The sequence below is a fragment of the Barbus barbus genome (assembly GCF_936440315.1).
Source record: "Barbus barbus genome assembly, chromosome: 19".
In the NCBI taxonomy this organism is placed as follows: Eukaryota; Metazoa; Chordata; class Actinopteri; order Cypriniformes; family Cyprinidae; genus Barbus; species Barbus barbus.
In genome coordinates this window covers 20741401-20768480 of record NC_136747.1, presented here as the reverse complement: position 1 = coordinate 20768480, position 27080 = coordinate 20741401, and the positions used below count along the sequence as shown (strand labels likewise).

At 36.7% G+C, this 27080-nt stretch overlaps 1 protein-coding gene across 2 annotated transcripts in view; it reads right to left on the bottom strand.

Moving 5' to 3' along the window:
* LOC306884924 (putative phospholipid-transporting ATPase IIB) overlaps window positions 1-27080 on the bottom strand; it is a 49875-nt gene that overhangs the window by 16004 nt on the left and 6791 nt on the right. For both annotated transcript variants that reach the window (XM_079441171.1, XM_079441172.1), the window contains exons 3-16: window positions 25742-25892; window positions 24894-25007; window positions 24690-24798; window positions 23789-23847; window positions 23361-23412; window positions 21738-21832; window positions 20574-20654; window positions 14034-14109; window positions 12847-12923; window positions 8382-8542; window positions 8122-8264; window positions 7815-7927; window positions 5218-5472; window positions 169-330 (exon numbers count right to left, since the gene is read on the bottom strand). In XM_079441171.1, the coding sequence (XP_079297297.1) occupies window positions 169-330; window positions 5218-5472; window positions 7815-7927; window positions 8122-8264; window positions 8382-8542; window positions 12847-12923; window positions 14034-14109; window positions 20574-20654; window positions 21738-21832; window positions 23361-23412; window positions 23789-23847; window positions 24690-24798; window positions 24894-25007; window positions 25742-25892 (1648 nt within the window). The remainder of the gene's footprint in view (window positions 1-168; window positions 331-5217; window positions 5473-7814; window positions 7928-8121; window positions 8265-8381; window positions 8543-12846; window positions 12924-14033; window positions 14110-20573; window positions 20655-21737; window positions 21833-23360; window positions 23413-23788; window positions 23848-24689; window positions 24799-24893; window positions 25008-25741; window positions 25893-27080) is intronic.

Here is a 27080-nt window from a genome sequence, read left to right as displayed (position 1 = left end):
TCTAATAGCTTACTCAAAGGCTAAAGGACATAAAGCCACACTGCAGAAGATGCGCACATATTTTCAAACTCATATTCTCACCAGAAGTTTTTTAGAGTTTGAAATGAGAGAAATATGTAATTCCGAACACAGACGAACACACTCGTACACTTGTAATGCGACACGCACCCTGACTATAATGCCCATGCGCTTGCTCTCAGAGGTGAAGGGGAAGATCTGGAGGATGTAATAGGTCAAGATGTGTCCGGCTGGGGTCTTCAGCTGGAGGGACGTCAGGTCTCTGTTCACCAGAGTCAAACCCACACTCTCAGTCCAGCGCACCAGAGCCACCTACACAACATGTGAAAGACTGCCTTGTAGTAAAAGATCTGTTTTTATTACCAGTTACATGCAACTTTTTGCTCTCTATGATCAAATCATCTTTAAAGAGCTGGGCATATTTATAGTATGGCTGATGAGTAGATTTAAAAAAAACAAATACTGTATTAAAGTTGAAAATACAATACAATAAAATAAAATAAAACAGATCAATAGGTAGAAACATAGGTAAATAATATTCATAAGTAATATAAATTACAAACAAATACATTTTATGAAAAAATAAAAATAAAATCTGAATCAAACACGTAACATATTGCTTGTATGTATACACATGCAAGCAATATGTTGTGGAGAGAGAGAAGCTTCCAGTGTACAGAGACAACAGCAGTATACTGATAAAATAAAATAAATTTAAATAAACTGTCTTTCAAAAAAAGTCACATTTACATTTATACTAGGGCTGTCAACGTTAATATTTTAACGCGTTAATATTTTTTTTAACGCAAATTAATCGTTCGATAAGGTTTGACCCAACTTCTCGTAGTCATCGCAGCGCGGAAGGTAATCATTGCCTGCGTGGATATGCACACTATCATCCTAAATTCTATGTGAATTTACTTACAAACACTCGATGGTGGTTTAAAGTGAGTTCTGAGCAGTATTGGGGGTAACGCATTACAAGTAACGCACGTTACGTAATATTACTTTTTTTCAAGTAACTAGTAAAGTAACGCATTATTTTTTAATTTACAAGAAAATATTAGTTACTTTTTCCAAAAAGTAACGCCAGTTACTTTTTTCCCATTTATTTACTGACAGCGCGCTGTGTGAACATGCTTTTAATGTAGTACTATGTACTATACTAAGTGTGAATGTGCATTAATTCATCCCTCTCGTAAAAAAACTGATTTAGTATTTATCAAAACGAATTAAAAGAGTGAAATGCAAACTCAGAATATGACGCAAACCTGCAATAATTAAATGTTAAATAACACAAATGTATCTAATCCCATTTTATTAATCAATGTCTTTGCTGCTGACCTCTGATGATCCAGTTCAACCAAACTCATAAGCAAACAACAATTGTGCTTCACCTTCTCCTGAGTTCTACTGTACAGACGTGAAATTACTTTTCCTTCAGCCTGAGGTTTATTCATTACACTTTTTGGTGTGAAAGGGCTTTTACATTTGCTATAAATAGAACTTCTTATATTAAAAACAATCAAGCCCTGCTCATATTTAAAAAGTAATGCAAAAGTAACGTAACATTACTTTCCATAAAAAGTAGCATAGTAACGTAATTACTTTTTTGGGGTAGTAACGCAATATTGTAATGCTTGTAACTTTCCCCAACACTGGTTCTGAGTGAAAGTGTATTAATCTCATAAATTGTCTTATGTAGCATGATGCTAATGTTAGCTCTAATGCACCTGCAGAACAGGTCCAATTCTTCTTCATAATGCATTTTATCATAATACTTCATGTAAGGTCACAAGAAAATGTTTTGTTGTATTTATTTAGAAATACTTTTGATAATAGTTGGGCAAATGTGTACTGGGATTGAAGCGATGTAGCTTGGTAAACTTTTTATTGCCAATATAAAGGCTGATAATGGCTGAATTAAAACAAAAGGATAATAAGGATTATGTCTCACACCTGGCGGAGATGTGAAAGGTTCTGTTACCTTAAACTAGTTTGTCATGCATTCCTTTATTTCAACACATTTACAGGTAAATCCTAGTATTTAAAATTTGCGATTAATCACAGTCCAGGACTGTGATTAACGCATTTAATTTTTTTAATCGATTGACAGCACTAATTTATGCCTAAAAAAATTAGGATAAAAAATCTACACTAGGTCTAGGTCACTAATGAAGTTTCTGAAAATCCAATTTGAGTCACTGATCATATGAATTCTTGTACAGTCAAATTTTCTTGTGTCCACTGGAGCACAAGATTCCGTTTGGATCATTCTCAAATCATGCTTGACAGTCAGTAAAACCAAACCAAACACTGAGACAATCTAAAAATCATGTTAGTAATTCACTTGCCAATTCTATTTGAAATATGCTGATAATAGAATTTATAAAAAATACTGCATGGAATTAGAAAAGATTGAAAAGATAATAAATTACATAAAATCTTGTTCAGTTGTGTCTCAGACTTCTTGACCCCAATGCATGCACTGTTTATCTCAAGACTGAAAGATCATAAAAATCCCTGCAAATTATGCCTTTAAATTACTCCACAGCTCTTTGATTACAACTGCTTTCTTTGCTCTTACACACATCAGAACACAGCTAGAACTCTTGTTTATGGCATTTCAATGTGATATGACTAATTAGCCAGTCTTCTATCAACCTGACAGTGCTAAATGATGCCCTCAAGAGCGCGCACACACACACACACACACACACGTAACTCAGGTGGTGGGGAAATGCCTTCAGGAGAGGAGCAGGGATCTGTTTAATGACACAGGGGAGAGCCTTTAATACACTCTATCAATCATTTCAGCAGTACAGGAAGAAAAGCTGTAATCATAAACCAAGATCACTGTGCCTTCAAGAAGCGGAGAGGATTGAAACCACACCATGTGACCTACGACCACATGAAGACGTGGCTATTATTTAATAAAGAGACCAGATGTGACAGGAAATATGATACGACGCCATAAAGAAGGCAAAGTGGAGATGGTTTTATCTGACGGAGCAGTTTCATCCAGGAATATGCTGAGAGAAGTTTATCTGAATTCTATTTTTCACTTATCGTTATTATATATATTATTTTACTCTTTTTGAGCAATGACTTTTCATGACTTTTCCAGTCATTTGATTACTGGCATTTTAAAAGTTTAAGTTATTATTATTTAACGATCTAGGCTTGGAAATAATAATTGTGAAATTTATATTTAGTTTTAAAATTCATATTACAAATTCCACTTCCCAATCACAGATTTTAAATGAAAAAAGTCATTCTAAAATAATTGAACATGCTATAACTCTCTTGTACGAGTAGCCCATCTTTTGTGACAACTTCTATTTAATAGTCTAAAGGTTAGAGGGCAATACTATATTTTTCCTAGAAGAAGCAAAGGTCAACAGCTACTGAACACTGTCGTCTCATCTGAATAAGCCAAAACCACTAATAAAACCATCAGTGAACTTCTATTACCCCCCATAAGTAAAACTTCATTATCGGACATAACAAACAGTCTTGCTCATGAGAATGTCCAATCATTAAAGGTCATGATAAACCTCTGACCCATGACAGTGTGGGGTCAAAGGTCACAAATGACTTAAAGTAAGTGTCCGGAAAGGCATCTGGGATATTCAATCCCTGAACTCGGCTCTCTTTAGGAATATTATCGCTATGCGACTGTCATATTAAAGGCTGAAAAGGCTGGAGGTCTTTGAGCGAGCACACATAGACACAGGCGCTGATGAGAGTGACACGTAGAGAAAGACTAGTGTTAACCGCTAGTCTCTCAGAGAAAATTAAATATTGATCAATCCCGGAGTGAAGACGTTGGAGAGATAAGACCTGGGCATTAAAGAAAATAAATAAGTAGACACATCAAGGGAGAAGAGAGGACAGGCAATTCCACTAAAGAGGGAGATGGACAGATTTCTTTTTCCTTTTATCACTCTCAAAAGATATCTACGTCTACAGAAGGTCTTGAAGAAAAAGATGCTGGGTCTGTATAAAGGAAAAATGAAAGAGCACCGGAATATTTTCAATTTATATAATGACTAGCGTATTTCCTTGAAAACAATCAATTGTTTGAAAACGACTGCCCTTCATTAGTTCATCTTCATTAGATCCTGCAAGGGAACAGCAAACATTGTTCAGAATTATTGAACGCTTAAAGGTTAGTTCACCTAAACATCAAAATTGTCATCATTTTTACTTATTTACCCATGTTGATCAAAATGGATATGGTTTTCTTTCTTCCATAGACAACAAAAAAGAAATATGCTCCACAAACTGTGAAGCTCCAAAAATGACAAAAAGCTATATAAAGATAGCATAGTTAAAATGCAGTCAGGCTGTATTTCTGTATACCTTGGTTTCATATGGATTACTGTTACAATACTTTTATGGGTTTTTTTGGTCATTTTTGGAGACTTTTATTGTATGATGAAAAGCAATGGCAAAAAACGAAAACTTCTTCTAAACTTCATCTTTTGCACTCGACAGAAGAAAGTAAGTCATACAGGCTTAGAAGATTATGAGTAATCGATGACAGTAATGTAATTTTTGGGTGAATTATACCTCCAAGTCGAGCCTCAAACAACTCTTCATTCCCCTCTGTTAAAAAATATATTTAACTATAATGAGCCTGCCGCTGCCTTTGTGACATATGTTTGGCCTCAATGCCTTTTCTGCCATTTATTTAGTGCTTTTCTTACCAACAACTCATTCAAAATATTGTTGCTCTACAACGGATCTATAAATATCTACGATCTCTCAACACAAATGATGACCGAGTCCTTCCTGGTGTGTGACCTATCCCTGCCCCCTCTGCTTCTGATATTTATTGAGCCCTCTCAGATTTCTCTACTAACACAGTCTATATTACCATCCAATAAGGCAGTAAATTCAAGGCTAAAGTGGGGGAGTCATAAATACTAAAGCAGCGATATATAGGATTACACTGTTAGAGGAATGAGGAGACCAGTGTCAATGCAATCTATCTGATTTCTAAATAAAATAAATAGAAAAAAAAAAAGTGTCCTGTTTTCTTTTCTTGGCCGAACCACTCAAGCAGAAAATGCCAAAAATAAAATAATAAAAATGCCAAAAAAAGTGCCAAAATAATATTTTAATTTTGATTAAGCAAATAAATACATGACTTGAATAAATACGATTTCTTTCAGGACGTCCCATCTTTCTTACCTCATCAGGACTGGAGGCCTGGTAAGTGCGATTGTCGTCACTGAAGTCTTGGTCGGCCTCTGTGCTCTCTGGCTCCGTGCTGGCACCATTAACGCGGGATTCGTACACCGGTGTAACGTTGTGGCAGAGGGCGATGGCTTTCACGGCCTCATGGATCCGGCTACTCACGCTCTTGCGGACCTTTGGTGCGGGCGGCTGTGGTTTACGAGAGGGTGTTAAACTCGCACTGTTGCCATTAGACTGTGCCGAGCTCACCTGGAGAGACACAAAGTTGAAATAACAAGAGTGTGCTTTAGCTTCAAAAATAATATTATTTGCTCACCAAGGTTGCATTTATTTGATCACAAATACAATAATACTCCGTGATATATTAATATAATTGAAAATAACTGTTTCCTATATCAATATATTTTATTTCTGTGATGGCAATGCTACATTTTCAGCAGCCATTCCTCCAGTCTCCAGTGTCACATGATCCTTCAGAAATCACTAATATGATGATTTGGTGCTCAAGAAACATTTCTTATTGTTTTCAGTGTTGAAAACAGTTGTGCTGCTTAACATTTGCATAAGCATTCTTAGAAAAAGAACAGAATTCATTTGAAATAATTTATTGTAACAATTTAAGTCACCCTTTCCAAGTCATCTTAACAGCAAGAAATATTTGTTTAAAAAAGTATTCAGTTCAACACATTTAAAAATCAGTTAAACGATGAAGTTATGTCAACCTGATAACCTCATGTGTAGTATAAGAACGGGGGACTGGTCAGGAAGTGCGTGCTGATAATTCATCTTCCTGTGCTCTCTCAGTGTCAGGACACACTGGGCAAAAAAAAAGCGCGAAGATTTCATCAGTGTCTCCCCACACCACAACGCCGGATTCCCACCCTGACTCTGAAACTTATCAATTTACATAAGCACCACTGTGAGTCCTCTTGTGTGTGTGTGTGTGTGTGTGTGTGTGCTTGACAGGGGTTGCTGTGCTCCACTGGAGCAGGAGATTTCTCTTGATGAACTCCTCTCTCCTCAGAGCTTTGCAGAGGGGAAGAGATGACAACCTGCACACAGCCTTCAAATCGCAGATGAAGGTACATAAAAACACCCCACTGCTGCCTCACTCTCTCAGAATTAAAGTATGTTAGGTTCCTGATTTGACAATCTGAATATGTATATAAAAATAAGTACAGTAAAAGTGTGATGAGATAAATGCACAGTCAGCCAGTTGTAAATAGGCATGTCATACTGACTAGAGTTAAAAATGCTCCTTAATTATTACATTTATATTTGCTGACTTAATCTTTTTAAAAAAAACATTAATTTAATAATATTAACAACAATCTTTAGCAAATCTCAAAATGAATATCCATTTTTATAATGTACATTATAAATGCTGTGATGTCTAAATTCACTTGTAGAATTTAATTATCAGCTTTTTGGCATTATCAAGAATTATAATATTGGTGTGTTCTCTAAATATTTATATTTAGTAACACCATATGTATTATGCAAGAAAGAGAAGAACACAGTGATACAGCAAAAAAAAAAAAAAAAAAAACTAGTACTATGTAGGAAATCAGTCCGTTTTACATCAAAAAGTATTTGAGTGACTAAATAATCAGAATTCGCAAACACACACACACACACACACACACACACACCTACAAATATACAACAGCGTTTACATATACAATTCTACACTATTCGAAGGTCCTGCTCCTCTCTGAATTTTCTTACCTTCACATTAACTAAAGTTCAGTCCCACAAAAACAACATACTTGGCCTTTTAAGTTCAATTAATGGAAAAACTTTTAAGCCACAACACCACTAAAGAGTCACAAAATGCTTGTGAACTGAACCGATAATTTTCTCACATTTTTCATTTTCATTTAGTGCCACAAAAATGGCATACTTCACCTTTACATTACAATTTTATGGAAAGTTAAGAATGCTATTATAGAGCCTCAAAAAGCTTGTGAACTGAAGGTTTCAAACTGAACAACATCGTCTACATATGAATATCAAATTTTGACATTTCAAAACACAATTTGAGTTCAAAATCCCAGTTGGACAGGCAAGAACTGTCTGTACACTCACCCCATCTCAAAAAAGACGATGGGTTTTGCCCTCTACAAAACAACAGCTGTTTTTAATAGCAATTTCTTTATACTCATAACACTCCAGAGAGAATCAGAGCTATAACTGCCTCGTGCACACCAAAGCATGTTAAGCTGTAAATTACATTATGTTTATTGATTCCTGTCAAACTCAATTTCACACAAGTTGTTGGACACGGACTCTGACACGTCCTGAGGGGGGATATAATAAGGCTATGATCGCTCCTATCATGGGTACATTTCAAACCTGCCTGCCACTCCATCATCACAGTAATGAAGGACCATGAAGCATGAAAATCAATTGCCACTGTGGCTTTAACACGGTCACCCAGCTGTTGGCACAAAACTTGCACACACACAGACACACAAACACACTCCAAAGATGACAGCAGTTTGTGAAGGATGTGAAACCTCTTAAGTTTTCTCTATAGTGAAAGTGATGGTCTTAACGGTGATGTATAAGGTGACACTTGTCAGTCACACCTGAGCGTAGGACTGGATGATGTGACTCTGGATCTCATCCATAGTGTCCATCCCATATGACACAGTACCGAGATGGAGGCGCTTGAAGACCATCTCGTTCTGGGTCAGAGTGCCTGGAAAAACAGCAAACAAAGATTAAGATCAGGAGAAAAATCAATAGTTATTATAAAGCTTTTGGATGGCCAGAGTGGTTTCAACACAAAGAAAGAGGGATGAAATAAAGCAAGGAAGAGAATAACAAAAAATAAAATAAAAACAAAATGAAACAATTAAATTAAATAAAATAAAATAAAAAATCTAAAAGTACCTGTCTTGTCTGTAAGCAGGTAGACCAGACGGCCAAGTTCTTCTGGGATGGTGCTTGTCCGAACCACAGTACCTGGAATATGCTCATCCTTCATAATCATCCAGCCGTACGCTGACTTCCCCATGTCCAGGTTTACTCTTAGACTACACACACATATAAATGTTGTACTAAAATATGCTTGTTTTCATTTCACACTGCTGATGATTTTGCAGCAATATTTTCACATTAGTGTAATCTGGGTGATAATAATATAAACATACCTGATGGGGATGATGTATGAAAATAAAACCACGAAACGGAACAGGTTTCGGAACCAGGGCCCAAGGAATCCCTGCAAAGCCACCATAACAACAGACAGAACCACCTGAGCCAGGAACAGAGCTTTTGTTAGGCGGTTTAACTCCAGGTCCAACAGTCCCACCTGTAGAGGAAGAGATGAGAATGATAAATCAAATTGAAACTTTTTGTATCCTTTAATAAGTGTTTAAACTTACATTTTAGTAAACAAGTAAGAGATCATGTACACTCAGCTGGTCATTATCACTGTAAATTAACCTGTGAAGGTGTATTGTGCAATTATTGGCTGACTGTACATTATTATGAGTATAACATGGCTATTTATCCCTCATTAAATATATAATTGCGCATGAAAATTTAAGTATATTATTTATTGATTTAAGTGTTTTATTATAAACCCATAACGTGATAAGTGAGTGAAACTAGCTTAGTCAATTATACATATGCCACTGACCAATCTGAATGAAGTATTATAATAATAGTAAATACATTCATTAATATATAGTAAAGAATATTTCCAGGGATTTTGTTTTTTTTATAATTTTTACAGGTTGCTTATAATGCACCCGAAAAAACGTTCCCAATATGAATGAGTATTTGATTAAAGCATGTGATATCCCCTCTGAGAACAAGAACCTTGAGGGTTCCTCTCATCTGAAGTGATCTGAAATGTTACTCTTATGAAAAATAAAACAACCTGCCCATAAGCCAGCACTGATCAATGCCCCCCAGGCCCATTCCAGACCACAGACCTTTCTCATGTTAATAGTGTATGTGGAGGAGAGGAGAGATGAGAGGCATTTAACCAAGAAGCCCACTGCTGTTGTCGTCTCTGTGAAAAGAACAGGAGGCAAAACCGGAAAAATAAAAGCAGAACGCCTCTTCATAGAAACGGTCCCTGACAAAAGAGCTGGAGTTTTCCCCTTTTTCTCTCAAGTATGTCCCCTCAGCCAATGGAATATGTGGGAAAATTATGTCAAAAAAGAAGTTTTTCTTGTTTCCCTCTAGCGAGGGCCGACAGCACGGCCTGCGCGAAAACACTGAGGTCTTTCATCTAGGCAGCGCGCTAATAAAAACAGCAACACATAACACCGTCCCCTGAGAAAAGGAATCTGCGTGAAAGGGACGGGGGGAGGGGGAGAGAGGGGATGGACAAATTGAACAGAAGAGACAAAAAAAAAAAAAAAAAAAGCTAGCAAAATTAATCCCCCAACTGGCTACAGCCCCCAGTCCCTGGAGGGCTGAGTAAACTGGGATACACTGGGAGAGAAGAGCTGCTGTCTGATTTATCAGCTGTAGTTTAAAACCCCTCCGATGGCCTGCCGCCCCACTTCGAGCTTCATGCTTCAGCTAGTGAGGAAAAAGGGGGGAATGGAAGGATTAAAATGAAGAAAAATTAAGACAGAAGACATAGTTGCCCAGCTGAAAGGGAGGAATCCCCCTTTATGGGGGCAAAACAATGCAGAGGCTGAATTTTGCAAAGCTGGCAAGGGATCGGGTGAAGCCGTTATTCATTCAGCCCGAGAGGAAAAAGCGACTCAATTACCTCAAGCTGAAGATGCTATCAATGAATCGAGAGTGCATATTTTACTCTATTCATCCGGGCCTCGTTTAAAGTGAAAGGAATGATTCAACCTGCCCTCGCTGCCTGTATGTTTTGTGTGTGAAATTTGATGACGACTTTGTGCCTGCATAATGAATATTCATTGGTTGAAATCCATCAAGTATACAGAGGCTGTTACAACAATATGGCATTATACTAGTGCTCCAGAAACTGGATATGCAATACAGCTTAATGGAACATGCCATCCACGGTGCGGGACCACAGAAGAGGTCTTGAGAAGTTTCTTTACTTTACCAAACAAACTTAGCAACTAAAATGATCAGACTTAAACTGAATGTTTATATTAAAACTATCATATTCACAACTTATTACATCTCAATTATTTGATTCATTTCGGTCAATCACAGCATTCTTTGGTCAAATACTTTTATAAAACAACCACTAAACTGAATAACTGGCCATTGTCCCTGGCTAGTAATAACTTAATATTAACTTAAAAAAAAAAAACAAAAAAAAAAAAATATTTGATGTTTATTCATTAATTGATTTGGTATGCAGTTTTTAATGTCACACAGATACAGCATTTCACAACTTGTTAAAGTTTTAAAGACATTTTGTCAGAGCCGTTGTTATTAAGCTTGGTGCTGCTCATATGTAAAGCTGAGAGTTTGAATTGGACTTGTAACATTTTCCTCTTGCCACTCTCCTTCCAGGAACTTTGATTTGATTTGATTTGATAAAATAAAGTAAAAATCTGAGCATCTTCATTGTTTAAAAAAAAAAAAAAAGAAAAAGCCAACTGAGCTCTACATTGTTTATACATAAAGTAAATGCATCTGAACATCTTCATTGCTTAAAATAATAAAATAAAATAAAAAATATAATAAAATCTGAGCATCTCCATTGTTTAAAATCTACAAAATAAATGTAAAAAAAAAAATCCAACTGAGCTCTAGATTGCTCATAAATAAAATAAACGCATCTGAGCTTCTACATTGCTTAAAATAATAGAATAAAAGAAAACAAAGTAAAATAAAATAAAAATCCAATCAAACACCTGTGATTATTACACCTAAAGTATGAGCAGTGTCTGGTCAGTGAAGAGGGTTTTTTCAACCCTTTGTCACATCCTTCAGACCACCAAAGTTTCGATCCTCAAAGAGAATATCGCTCCATATTACGACAATGACAGACACACACACACTGTGTAAAGTGATAGCTTATGTGCTGTCAGCAGCTTCTAGTGAGAGCTTAGAGCTTTGTGCAAGGAATGTCACAACAGATTATAAGAGGCGAAAACGTTCTCAGTGACTTTCGCCGAGTCGTATCGACTTTCCCACCCCGTCTCGTTCCCTGTATTGGCACCTCTGACATCATCTCCTTGAGATATTGAATTCCACTCTCACACACCGAACATGGTAGAGCTATGAGCTCCGCCAGAGCTGCTGCTATCACACACATCTTGCAGCATCCATGACAGGGTCTGAAACACTTCATGACATGAAGAATAGTGGTTAACCAATATGGGTTTCTTGGATGGTTTTTGTGATGCTGATATCAAGCGCACAGGCTGATAGCTAGCTAATTAAATGATATTCACAATTTAGATCAAATGAATTGCACAATTAAACGATTAAATCAAATTAATAACATTTACTTAATTGTTGACCTTGCATATTAAGCAAAATAAAAATATAATGAATAGGACACAGCATTTTATCATCTACAAAATTACATCTGATTTAAGACATTAAGGTTTAACATTATGCACTTCAAAAGTAAGATTCAGAAAGCACCACAACATACGGTTTTAAGACCAATCATGTCATGAAAGGAAACAGAGCTGGGTAAATGAATTTACTTAAGTCTGAAAGATTGGGGTCAGCAAAATTAGTTGTTGTTTTTTATTTTTTTTTGTGAGAGTAAAGGCTGTTTTTTCTATTGTTTTATTCATCGACGAATCTAGAAAAAAATGTTTCATGGATTCCACGACAAATATCCAGCAGCAGAACTGTTTGGGACATTGATAATAACAAAAATGTTTCTTGAGCATCAAATCAGCATGTTTCAATGATTACTGGAGGATCATGTGACATTTGACACTGGCTTCTGAAAAATTAGCTTTGCCCTCACAGGAATAAATCACATTTTAAAATATATTAGAACAGAAAAAAATGAAACAATATTTCACAACATCACAGTTTTACTGTATTTTTTTATCAAATAAATGCAGCCTTGTGGAGCATAAGAGACTTCTTTTAAAAACATTACAAAATCTTATGGACCCCACATTTTTGAACAGTAGTGCACATACGAGTAGAACAGTGTCAGAGCTCTGAACCATGTGGATAAGTTTAAAAAAGAAAAAAAAAAGCCAAAGACAGCAGGGGTCAGTTAAGGGAGGGGTAATGAGTGTAATGGGATTTGACGTTTTTAAGTTTACTTTTACAGCATTGACGTCCACTGTATCTAATCATTAAGGGGAATTCTGCAGGATTAAGGCTCTGCCACAAATGTCACGCAAGCCCTTGGTTGGTTAATTTCCCTCTAGATTAATCTCTCTGGGGTTGTCCTTTCACATCGACAGGTCCAAATTCGTCACTAAGATCAGGGCTGAAAACCACCTCAACGGTTCGCTATTTTTATTCGGTTCGTTTCAAGTCTATATTGAAAGGTTAAAGGCAAAAACAGTATCTGGGCAATGTACAGTGTGTATTGACAATACAACTGAGATATCACAGCTCATACTTATATGTCATTAAATTGTGTTTTTTTTCTCCAAACAATTAGCCTTTGGGAGAAAAAACTAATTAAAGAAACCAAGTATTTCATTTATAAACACAAACAATGACAAACAAACCCACCTTGTTTTTGGACTGCGACGTATTCAGCACGCTTCTCATTTCTTTTCCTGTATATATGACCACACCTATGACAGTACCTGAAAAAAAAGGGCAAATGGGATGACTGATTGCAAATGGACAACGATAAATAAACCAACCGTGTGTCTCTGGTCGGCCTAATGAACAATTAGCTTAAAAAGTGTGTTTCCAGTTAACGGATACAGCTGAGACTCAGACAAATGATTCAATATGTGGGACACCCAGAAATAAACCATTACAATGAGGCCTATTATAGTCAGATCAATGGTCCTGCTTTGGTAATGGACTGATTCATTAAAGTAAACTAATTACTGATGGAGTATACAGCCTCACCGCTAAATGAGGAAGCGGCGAAATCCAACTTTTGTTTAAACACAGTAACACAACATAAAACGTGCTTAAATATTTCTTGATTTCTTTAAGCTCGACATATCGTTTCATGTTTGGAAAGCAACGAAACTTAGGCTGCTCTCAAGGGGGTCTTTAATGGGCTAGGACTACAGGGCATATCGGTTACACGTCCCATGGTGTTTTGTGTTGGGTCTGCTTGGTTGGATGGGATGACGTCACCAGACTGTGTTTTGTGGGGAGCTATGGAAGGACTTTCTCCAGCTGAAGGTCACACCATGGTGGGGAATAAGAAGAACCTCTAAAAACCCCTGGAGAACCAAGACGGGGCAACCACAGATCAATGAAGGGCCGATCGCTGGCACAAACGCAGGCCGCTTGAAGGAATAGTCCGGCTATTATTGTTGGACTGGGATCAGATTCTAAACAACAGACCCCTAGGAGATGTCGGAGAAAGCGTAGTGGCAAAAACCGATCTCGGACCTGTTCTTTGGGGACAAGTTTCATTGACACCGCAGGGACAGGACTGCAAAAAGCCAGACACTTTGGCCTCCCATTAACGGCTCCTCATATTTCTCTGCTCTTGAGATTGTTTGAATAGTAGCAGATGAGTCTGACGATCTCAAGTGACAAACAAACGGGAGAGCGAAGGGGGTCTTGAGTGATGCTGGCGGACCGCCTCGGTATCAACGGCACACTCTTCTACAACACAATAAACTCAAATGATATTTGACCTGTGATGAATATTTCAGACCTCTGAGGCTTGTGTTTTTCTTATATTTCTATGAAAGAAATTTGGTGCTGGAAAAGACTTTGCTTACCAGATGCCACCACAGTGCTGGCCCACAGGGTGTTCTCAATGCACAAGCTCTCATGGATGGGAGGGTCACAGTCCTCCTGGGGACAGAGGTTGTACATTAGTCCAGTCTGTTTTGATTTCATGGTTATCTAGCACAGGAAAAAGCGGTTATTGATTATGGCCTTTAAAAAGCAGGTCAATAAAAATGACAAAGACTCAAAGCACAAATAATGAATCGATGAACTTTCATCACGATGAACATTAAGTAGGGAATTAGACGGCGGATTGAATTACACTAATGCCCGGTTAAGCGACACAGTCCATTTAGAGGGAACGGTGAAATCGGTTTGACTTGATTTGCCTTGTTTACAAAAACAGCGCCATGCTGAACATCATAATAAGGCCTCTTTTAGTGTTAGCACGCTCTGTGCTGAGCAGAACAGAACAGAATTTCTGACGCCAGGCCATAAATCAGGGGAGGAGCACAGAAATTAAATCTTTAAATGGTTTTTTCCACATAACATGTTGCGGCTGGGTGAATACGGATGATATCTAATTATCCTCTGTCAGTAGGGCATAATATACAGTGAGAAAGAGGGCCACACACATTGCGGCTGCCGAGACATGCGCACTGACGCAGACAGCAAGAGAGATGTGTCCTCTATTCAAGATGGCCAACTTGTTCTTGTTATTTGTCTCTTTCTGGCCAACAGATGTAGCAATGCCAATCTGTCAGATTGGCAAAACTGGAAAGAGGTTCATGAAGAGAAAAGGCCTTTTATCAGTGATAAGGCTCAAAGAAATGGGAGTGTTTTAACCCATAAATCATAATTCTATACTTACGATAAAACTTCAACGAAACTTTTAGGTATAATTATACGTTTTAGTTAACATGCAAAGAAACAGCTCCAAGATGTGCATTCATAATTCTTTTCTGCAGCAGTGAATCTGACAGTTTAACGAGAAACATTTGGCTGCATCATATTTAAGTCATAAAATGGTCATAACTTAAAGGGATAGCTCATCCAAAAATGAAAATATTGTTATTTATTGTTCTAAACCTTTATGACTCTAGATAAAAGAAGATATTTTGAGAAATATCTTTGTTTTTGTCCCTACAATGGAAGTTAATGCGTTCAACAGAAGAAACAATGCAGATTATGATTATAACTACAGCAAATGCATTTACAGCAAATACATTTATTTAGCCTTATAAATTAGGATATATTTATTTATTTATTTATTTAGCATTTTCATTATTTTTACACTAGCAGTTTGGTTTGGGGTCTCTCTCTCTCTCTCTCTCTCTCTGTGTGTGTGTGTATGTGTATGTGTGTGTATGAAGATTATTATATTTATTTGCAAAAACGGATAACTCCGATTTTTTAATTTTAAAAAATCATGTTCATGGCTGTATTTTTTTTTTTTTTTTTTTTTTTTTTTTTTTTTTACTATTTTAATCAAAATAACCCAACTGCAGTTTGATTGAAATTAATTGGAATGCACAATGAAAAAACATGATTTTTGAAAATTATTAAAAACAGAGTTATATATGTATATAGATATATGACCCTGGACTACAAAAGCAGTCTTAAGTCGCTGGGTTATATTTGTAGCAATAGCCAAAAATACATTGCATGGGTCAAAATTATCAATTTTTTTTATGCCAAAAATTATTAGGATATTAAGTAAAGATCATGTTCCATGAAGACATTTAGTAAGTTTCTTACTGTAAACATATCAAAACTTCATTTTTGATTAGTAATATGCATTGCTAAGAACTTCATTTGGACAACTTTAAAGGCGATTTTCTCAGTATTTTGACTTTTTTGCACCCTCAGATTCCAGATATTCAAATAGTTTTATCTTGGCCAAATATTGTCCGATCCTAACAAACCATATATCAATGGAAAGCTTATTTATTCAGCTTCCGGATGATGTATAATTCTGATGTACAAATTGACACTTAAGACTGGCTTTGTGGTCCAGGGTCACATATACATTTTTTTTTTCCCTTTAAAGAAATTAATACTTCTAATTAGTAAGGACACATTAAATTGATCAAAAGTAACAAAGACTTTTCAAATAAATGTTCTTTCTATTCATTAAAGAATCCTAAAAAACTGTATCAAGGTTTTGCTAAAACATTTAGCAGCACAACTGTTGTAAAAGTTTTGAAAATTTGTAATACTGTATATCTAATCAAATAAATGCAACCTTGGTGAGCATTAAAGACTTCCGTACAGACCGCAAACTTTACATACAGTGCCCTCCATAAGTATTGGAACAGTAAAGACAAAATTGCTCTGTTGGCTGTGGAGTCAAGACGTTTGCAAATATGATTAAAAGATGAATATGAGACAAAACTACAGAATGTCACATTTTATTATTAGCCGTTTCAACACACGTTTTACCAAATAAAAAGAACAGCACTTTTAGAGTTCATCCCACTCATTGATGTGAGCATAAGTATTGGGACAGTTGAACATAAGGCAGATATAAAAGATTAAAAGCTATTATTTATTTGCAGATCCCTTGCGCACAATCACAGCAGTGAGTCTGTGACCCATAGACATCACCTGACTCTTGGTCTCATCCTTTGAAATACTTTTCCCAGCCTTTAATGCAGCCAATCCCAATTGTTGCTTGTTTTGAGGAGTTTCTGCCTTTACTCTCCTCTTCAGCTGGTGAAATTCATGTTCAATCGGATTTAAATCTGGAGATTGACTTGGACAATCTAAGACTTTCCATTTCTTTGCCCTTATAAATTCATTGACTGAACTGGCAGGGTGTTTTGGGTCATTGTCCTGCAATATGAAGCACTTCTCAATGAATCTGGTGACATTTTCTTGAATATTGGTAGGCAAGATGGTTTTGTACCCTTCCAAATTCATTCTGCTACAGTCATCATACATTAAGTCATCAGTAAAGTTGAGAGGGCCTGTTCCAGAGGCAGTCATGCATGCCCATGCCATGACACCACATCCACCATGCTTTACAGATGAGGCTGTATGCTTGGGATCATTTGCAGTTCTCTTTTTTTCTCCACACTTTTGTTTTCCCATCACTTAGATAAAGGTTCATCTTTGTCTCACCTGTCCATAAACAGTTCCAAAACTCTTCTGGCTCACCTTTGTGCTTTTTTGCAAACTAATCTTGCCTTTCTATTTTTGGTGCTGGTCAGTTTGTATCTTGCTGTGTAGCATCTGTAATTCTGTGTCAAAGTCTCCTGAGGACAGTAGATTGTCGGAGCATCAGCCCAGCTTTCTGGAAGTTGTTGGTGATTTTACAGACACGTCTTTTAGGATTAATTTTCACAGCTTTTATGATTTGTCTGTCATCAACTACTGTTGTTTTCTCAGCCGATCAGGTTGTTGTTGGTTGCTGGTGGTTTCCAAACTCGATTTCTCCATGCCCTTTGTTTTTGCTATAGCTCTAATTGACTTCCTCTTTTCTTTTAGCATCCAAATTGCGTGCTTTTATCTCAAAGTCGAGAAGGGTCTGGCTGCAAAGAAAAAAGAAACTAAATTGCAATGTCACTTGCAATAGCCGCTATCTTCGACGTCACTTGCGTTGCCAATGGAGACGAGACGCTGTGGTGCTTAAACGATTAAAACTAATTTAGTACAATAACGAACAGGGTCCTGCAAGTCATCTGTAGGAGAAAAAGAAAAGACCCGCAAATCCGTGGCTACAGAACAGCAGAATATGAACGCAATGCGCAAAGTTTCTTCATTAAGCGTTTTCCTCCCATAGAAAACCATAAACACTTAATATGGCTTAATCTATTAAAATAGCAAATTAATACAGTTTATTAATATAATGAATATGTATATAGTATTTTCCTCCTATAACGCAAAACATGGGATAATGTAGCATAATGGAGTAAGATGATGAAGTGCAAACTCAATATGCTCCTCATCATTATTAAAATATACATAACTAATGTACAGGCAGGTTAACCCAGAATAAACGCAAAGTTTCACGTTATTTATTTTCAAATAGAATAAACGGTCTACACATTGTCTTTGTCCATAAGCTAGATTACGTGTTGTATTTAAAATGATTTTCTATGGGAGGAAAACGTTTAACGTGCAATTTAATGCATCGCGTCCTTTTAATATCACTTAATGCATTTCATAATGCACGTTCATATCTGCTGGTCTGTATCTTTGTGTCAACAAGACTTATAGGCTGATGAATTGTCTTTATCATCTTCGTCAAAGACTACAGAATACCCTTAAGTCCCTTATTATTATTATTATTATATTAAATTTAGTCCATTATGCCACATTAAGCGTTTTGCGGTATGGGAGGACAAGTTAAAATTTGCGTATTGTGTTCACGGCCGTCTGCTTGCCTTGTAGTACATTCAATAATAACTATACATCGAATTTTATCTTTTAATTGCACTTAATGTATTTTAATAGATTAAGCCATATTAAGTGTTTATGGTTTTCTATGGGAGGAAAACGCTTAATGAAGAAACTTTGCGCATTGCGTTCATATTCTGCTGTTCTGTAGCCACGGATTTGCGGGTCTTTTCTTTTTCTCCTACAGATGACTTGCAGGACCCTGTTCGTTATTGTACTAAATTAGTTTTAATCGTTTAAGCACCACAGCGTCTCGTCTCCATTGGCAACGCAAGTGACGTCGCAGATAGCGGCGATTGTAAGTGACATTGCAATTTAGTTTTTTTCTTGTCTTCACCACCTGGCTACTGTTGTAAAACGTTGAGAGATTAAAAAAAAAAATTATCAATAAATAGAAAAAAAAAAAAAAAAAAAAAAAAAAAAGACTGCATGTGACGTCACCCGCGGAAGTGCAAGTGTCTGAGAGTGCAAGTCTGAGCGTGCAAGTGCAAGTCTGCAGCCAGACCCTATTGTCAAAGTCAGCTCCCTCATCTTCAGCCTGGTTTGTGTGTGTCATCATCGAATGCAACATTCAGAATGCAGAAGTAATGAATATAACTGATACAACACATTCCCTGCTTTTAATATCTGAAGAATTAATGCAACAGGACACAGCTGATCACTTAGAAAGACCTGTGAGGCAACTGCTCCAATACTTATGTTCACATCAGATAGAGGGATGAAACTCTAAAAGTGCTGAACTTCTTAGCTGGTAAAACATCTATGTGTTGAATCACCCAATAATAAAATGTGACATTCTGTAGTTTTGTCTCATATTCATATTTTAATCATATTTGTAAATGTCTTGACTCCACAGCCAACAGAGCAATTTTGTCTTTACTGTTCCAATACTTTTGGAGGGCACTGTATGTTTAACTTCATGAACTGTATATAAAGCTAATAATAAATAGTAATCAACCCTAAACCATAACCTACCACTAAAAGAAAACGTTTCCTTTATAAAACATTATGCAATTGTTTTTTCTCCAAAAAAGAATGTCGCTAAATTTCCCCAATGTATAGCTAAATAAACCCACACTCACACCTGTTTAAATACAGAGGCACACAGACAAGAGTAAATAAAATCAGCAGTCAACGTGCAGGCATCAGGACTGAAATGGACTGACCTCTCAGCTACTAACAAAGATGTGCATGCACGTGACTGCCATTAAGAATAATCATATTCGCATTTACATTTATAGATTGTTGTATCCAGAGTGACTTACAAATGAGAGTAATACAAGCAGAAGCAATCAATCAAGTGATTAATCAATGGATTAAAATGTCATTGTAAGGGGCTATTGAAGTCGGAACCATAAAACTTTATTAAAGGGACAGTTCACTCAGAAATGAAAATTTTATCATTTACTCACCCTCATGTCATTCCTAACTTGAATGGCTTTTACATTGCTTTTTGTAATTGTTAAGCTTGACAGTCCCAGTGCTCATTCACTTTCATTATATTTAATAGAGAATATTGTTCAAAAACACATCTTTTGTGTTCCACAGAAGAAAGAAAGTTCACAACATAATGGTGAGTAAGTAACAGAACCATTTTTGGATGACGTACTCCTTTAAAAAAAATAAAGCACTGAAGTGGCAATAAGGTGCAGCAAGTAAGAACTATGGGAAACAGCGTTTGGAAGTGTAGCTGCAGATTTGTAAAAGCAGGCTCAGGAGGGTGACTCAGCGCAGGAAGTGATCTTCTGCCCCTGCATGCTGTGTGGCCAAGAGCGAAGACTTCAAACAAAGACAGGCTTCATGTGGGGGGTCCCTTTTTTTCCTCCCTCTCTCTTTCTCCAGTACGGCGCTAATCTGCTGTTAATAAGGAACTGTGCTCGGCCAATGGGCTGGGAGCAAGCCTAACAACCCGTGATGTCATCAGCGTAGCAAGGAATGCGTCTCGTTGGCCGGTTTTACATTCCAGAGACACTTCAGCTCACAGTCATGTGAACAGGCACACTTTGAGAATCCATGTTATTTTAATATGCAATTAAAAACAGCGGTTAGGTTTAGTTTACTGGGCATCAACACAACATTAAATACCTCTACAAAAAGCTAACAGCGGGTTTAAATTGGGGCCGTGACATCACAGCTCATGCTAAACGAAGCCTCGTAAAAATTCCTTCATTAACAGCAGTTTTTCTTACCCTTGTGAAGTTCCCCTCAAAACTGTGAATGTCCAGCTGAGGCTTCTGGGCGTAAACATACGCGCTGATGGAGAAGAGATCCTGTGGACGGCAAGCGAAAAGGTCAAGAAAAAACATGAACGCAATAAATCAGCAGCAGAAATGTCATCTGACAAACAAAGTTCTGGGCTCGGCCCAAACCCGACCTCTCGTTCGTACAAGTATTATGGCAGGACTCAAAGCGACTAGCAATCAGAGCGATTCTCATGAAAATAAGCCCCTTCTGACATCCTGCCACAAGTCTGAATTTCAAACAGAACAGATAATGCAGACAAAACAACGTAATTAAAACAAAACAAAACATTGATGGGTTGCTTACAAATTATAATGACTTTTGCATTCGATGACGTGTTCACAAGTATGAAAAACAGGGATGTTTAGCGATCTGACTGTCAAGCCCACCAGACACCCGATCCGACCACTCCCGCTGCTTTACTGCAGCAATCATTCGGCGACTTGCTGAAATTTTAATTCTGTGATCACATTAAGTGGTTTCGGAAAGACAAATACAAACGTGAACCCTTGCTCGAGGTGAGTGTCATCTCCATGCCGATGGCACCGGGAGACAGGCCGTTTGGCGGATTCCAGTTGTCTCTTGGGGTAAAGTTACCGGCCCATGTGAAACAAACCCTCCGGCCAGTAAATCAGATACACACTGATATCAAACATGAGCCTTCGTATCATCAGCCTGAGAGAGTCTGAGTGTGGGATACATCACTCACTGCCTACGGGGGTAAAGTTACAGACCCATCCAAGAACAGAACAGAAGGAGCTGAAATGTGATTTGGGATGCAGCAGCTTTTGCTCCAGAAGTAGATGGGTGATGATGTCTTTGACAGTTTGAATCATCTTACTATACTATTTTTAGATGATATATTTTATTTTGAGCAATTGGAAAAATGCATAAGTCAAATTTATTCCACAAGTTACAGACTTGTGCCAAGCATAAATGCACCATTAATAGACTTAAATGTAAAAGACTAGGTCTAGACCATAACATCGTATTTCATACAAGAAGTCAAGCTTGCTGCAATTGACAAATATTTGTATAATTTATTATTAACAGGTATTAAGATCATGGCAATACTGAACATGTACTATTTTTGTGCAAGACAAGGTTCATACCCCTAATGCAGGAAGTCTTTGAGTACAAGCAACAGCGATTCGCAGCTTCCAATCTGTCTCTCCATCCAGCTGATCTGTTCTTATAAAACACGAACCTGGAAAACAAAAACATTATCTTAAATCTGACAGAAAAAAATATATACTTTATAGGAAAATCTAATATTGGACAATATCCAATAATTTATTCTGGTGTATTCTCTTTATCTACAGACGGAAAAGTGAGAGGGCTGGAGACGTATGCGTGAAGGACGCATTTGTTATGGGCCAAAACCTTGGCCCCTATACACTAAAGAACTCTGAATGCTTAACATATTGTTCATATTGATCTTGGACAAGACTGATATAACAGTAGGCAGTAGACAGGAAAGGTCATTGTCTTTAAGCTCTCAGAACAAAAGCTTCAGTGTTCATCATGCTCCATATACTGAGATTACTAACATCATCAAACCTTGCTGAGGCACAACCTGTAAAAACATGCCTGGGTCATATTTCTTAAAAAACAAAAAACAAAAAACAAAAAAAACATAGTATTTTAAGAAAAGAAAGAAATTGGGGAAATTGTAATAGATAAGATTATAATAATTTAAAAACAAGGACCCTGAAATAGACTTTTTGTATAAATTTTATAACAAATGATGCTGGGAGAAATATGGACATGTTTCAGTATTCCATATACATCTCATCAGAGCATCTGCTCATTAAGACATGGTTAAAGCATAGATAAAATAATAAATTATTATTATTATAATTGTCCATTTTAAAAATTAATCAAATCTGAAAATAAGTATAGACATAGAAAATCTGAAAATTTTTATAAACCAAAAATCTAACAAGCAAGCATGAGAAATGGAATTACATAAATACTGAAAAGTGTTTTAAAATATTCTTTCCAAACTGTTAAAAATCTTAACATTTAAGTAACTTTAAAGAGCTATAGAGTCTACCACAGCTAAAAACCAGAAACACTGCTTAAGGACATCAGATAAAAACAAAAACATTTTTAAAGCTCTTCTTATTTCAGCATCTGGAGAAAGCTATACACTCCAAAATACTGTTATAATGTATCATAATGTGACTAAGACATTTATATGGCTCAGTGCCGGGTAAACACTGGTAATCATACACACACTCTCTCACTCTCTCACTGTTACTCAGTATGCAAGAATTAAAAGTGCCACTTTAAACTAGTAAGTGAAGCACCGGCAGTGTTCACTTCAACAAAATATCAAAACCAAGAGGCTCTTAAAGCATACTTTTCAAGAGAAACATCTAGCTTATCAAAAGATAAAACAATAGATAAACTGTTCAAAATTAAAAAGACAGCATTTGGACACTTTGTGGTTATAAAAAGTTAGTGGAACGTGCACTGTTAATCTGATGAACTAACTGTTGTAAGACTTCATAAATTTAAAAACAACTTATCTATTTTTTTTTTTATTTGTATACGAAAATTTGTATACGAATACTTCTATTTATAGAATGAGCTCTACAAGCGGCTCACAGGTTCCATATGGGCTACATGGTGCCCGCGTGCACACTGTTGGAAACCACTGACTAATGACACAAGTAGTTATCGTCTGAAATGTCTGAAAGCTTCGCTTGTATGTGAAGAGTGAAACTCACCAGTCTTCTCTGATGTTCTCAGAAAAATCATATCAGCAGGAATTCTCTGATTCTATAAAACAAAACATTACACATCTGTCAGAGGCACATGGGGTTTCCATACTATCCACCTAGACTTGCCCACCTAGGGCAGCTTAGAAGCTTAAGAGATATTAATATATTAGTTATGCTGAACTTAGCAATAATGTGGGCATATACGTGTATTATTGACTCCACTTCTGTAACGTAAGTCCTATTTTAGCGTTGTGTTGAATAATTGAACAAGGTCATTTCCCTAGCAAGCAATTAAAGCGAACCACAGACAGCGAGGGGAGAGACAGACACAATGTCCCACTGAAAGAATGACAGGATTTCATGTGATGGATCACGTAGCAGCAAGTTCATGCTGATACCTTGAAAAAAAAAAAAAAAAAAACAGGACAACAAACCTTCTCCACAATGATTAAATCTCCAACCTGTATGTCTGAGCTCTTTACTTGGACCTTCCCTGAAAAATAAGATGGACAAATAATTGTAATTAGAAATGAATTATTTAACTGTAGGTAATAAATTAGACCTGTGTCCAAATTTATATTTAATAAATACACTTTTTAAAATGATAAATATTAGGGTTGACAAAAGTTAACATATCAAAAAGGATTAACAGTTTGTGTAAATTTTCTAAAAATTGCTCGGAACATTTAGAGCTGATTTGGACTGAAGGGAGCCACTAAGATTTCACACACATGCAGACAAAAGCCCCAAGCAGAGTACCCGACATTTTTTATGGATAATGTGGCGTATATGGCGTTTAGCAAAAGTCATTTGCATTCTTTGTATCGTGAAATTGAATTATCATTGAAGATCAACAAGTGACATGTCGCCCAGGAGTGAAATGCATTTCACAGAAATGCAGAGGCTTGGACCTTTACATATGTAATATTCCTAAAGTTAATAAATTACATATTTGCATTAAGTTACTGAATTGCATATTTTCTGTACTATTTGATGTAGTTTGACTAGTGAGACGAGTGACATCAATACAAATAATTAAGACCCAATAATTTTATGTTACTTGGCTCCCTTACATTAAAAAGGAAATAAATGTTAATAAAAAGATAAATAGAGATAATGCATAATTTCCATAATTTTACAACAATTGCAAAACCTGAAAACCTGAAACAATTTTAGATGTCTAAAAATAGCACAAATCTCCCCCAAAAGAGGCAGATAAATCAATTATCATGTCTTTTAGCTATTATATTATCTTTATAGGTTCCGAATGAAGTAACTCTTGGAGTCAATGTGTAAATGGCATAATATCATCAGGATGTGTCATAGTGTGGTCACCTCTCACTGTGAGTTTACTGTACAGCTGGGAATTCATCTCTTTATCTCTCCTGCAGCGCCGAACTTCGTCAACTGCCTCTCTCACCATGGTGACAGCTAACACAAAGCCCTGAACAACAATAAAAAAAAAGGAACAACAAGAGTGATGATTGAAATTACATTTTTGTGTTCAATTCCGATCGTTGTGCGGTTAGATGTACTCACCAGCGGGGCCCAGTAGGTGTACAAATATCCTATCTTCAGCGATGGAACAAACTGAGAACAAGCCACTACCAAAAAATACAAGTTGAGGAAGAACTTAAACTGCTGGTAAAGAACCTAAAACAAAAGAAAGAGAAAGCACCAAAAATAAATAATCATCGTGCCTTATATTTGATGAAGATTTGATAATATAACCATGACAAATTGACAGGTAATTGACAGTAATACACATAACATTCTGACACAGCTTTTGGAGGCACACCTGATTGGCTTATACATAATTCATTATAAAAGCTGCAAATTCTTTGCCAAGAGCACATACAGAAGGCGCGTTCCTCTGAATAAGACATCGCCAGCAGTCATAATACAGTAGATCACTTACACACTCAGTGGAAAAAGATACGTTAGATTGCTGTTACACCCCCTTACTTCACAGCTAGTTACACATTAACCTGATTACTGAGCAAATCTGCTGTGCGTACAATGGGTAGAGATTTCAGTTTAAACAGCCTAGCGAGAGCTGCACAACAACAAAAAAAAGTTCTGTGGCTTTATAAAGAAAGTGTCAAATAAAACAAGACTAAAATAAAAACATAAAAATGATATTGATTATAAATAATACTGATAACATAACAAATATATAAAAACAGTAATACAACATTTAATTTAACTTTAACTTTTAGTTTTAGTTACTTTTTCTTATTTGTAAGTTGCTTTGGATAAAAGCGTCTGCTAAATGACTAAAAGTAAAGTAACATTTCACAAATATGAAACCAAATAGTCTTTTTTAGCTCAATTTTAGCACTCTAGGAAAGCAAAAAAACATGCAGAGATTGTTTATACTGCCTTACCCCTGGCACAAAAGTGACAATGTTGTATTTCTGATTCTTGATGGCATTTTTGGGGTACTTCTCTTCACATTTCTCGGGATGTCCCAGCCACACTGTCCGAGCTTTCAGCTCCTTCTTCCTGCGACATGTGTGAACCAGACATTCGCAACAGCTGCGTGACAGAGACCACGGGAGGAAAAAGATCATCCAGTGATTAGACAAATTCACTTAAAGGAGGACACAGTGCTACAGGCACAGTTCAGGCCTGGATTCCAGTAAATGGTCTTTATTTAAAAATATCCCTGACCGAATAATTAACAAATATCAAGGCTGGTCATTACTCCTAATTTAAGGGTTGCCCTGAAAACCAGTGATTTTCTTGAATTATCACCCTGTTAATCACTTAAAATGCTCTTGAAAATGAACACTGAGACGGTGAGACCTTTTGCGGAATTCATCACCAGTCGCTTGTATCCAGTTGATTCCACTTGAAATACAACTGACGTTAATGCAACATTAATGTAAGTGATGTTACAGAGAGTAAAGACAGTCTAGCTCAGTCTAGTTTCACTTGAACTTTAAGCAAATACACATGGAGCACTTCCACTAAGAAGTAAGACAGAAACGGTAGAGCCAGAAAACAGTAAAAGAAGAGTACGGATGTGAAGGGAAATTTGAGATGCATTTAAATGGGGATCTCTGATCACAAACTCATTTCGCTTCCATAATATGAAATATTTGACAAATGATGAATTGTGCATAAAACCAAGAAGCCTTATGAAAAGTGGGTTAGTCAACTGAAAATACTACACTTTTTGATTAGAATAAAGTCTAGAAAGTAAATGAGCAAGGGAGTTGAGGAAACATATAATTTTGTGAAAGGCAAACATTTAAAAAAATCATCTGAGGCTGCAGATTCCATGCAGGCCTTGCTATACCTAAAGAGAACAACAAACCTGTAGATGACGTCCTCTGTCACCCCCTGCCAAATAAACCCCTCCCTACTAAAATGAAAGCTCTGATTCGCTGTGAAGGTCAGAGAGAGCGCCAAACACTTTGTTGACCTTCATATTCATTTTATATTCTAGCGGTTGCCATCCCCGGTGAAAGGCGTGACGGTACTCTGCCGGTACTCTGCGCAGTGTACACAGTCATGGCGATTGGTTTGGCTGGCACTGAACTAAATTACATAAACCTTGAAAAAAATATAATAATATTTGTGTTGGCCCCTTCTGTCTCTTGTCTGTAAGTGCCAGCGCCCTGATTCATAAGAGAGATTATTTGCTCAAATGAATGTAGTTCAAATAATAGGGCCGTTTGAATAAGCAGAGTTATTCTGCTTGAATTATTTGTTCATTTC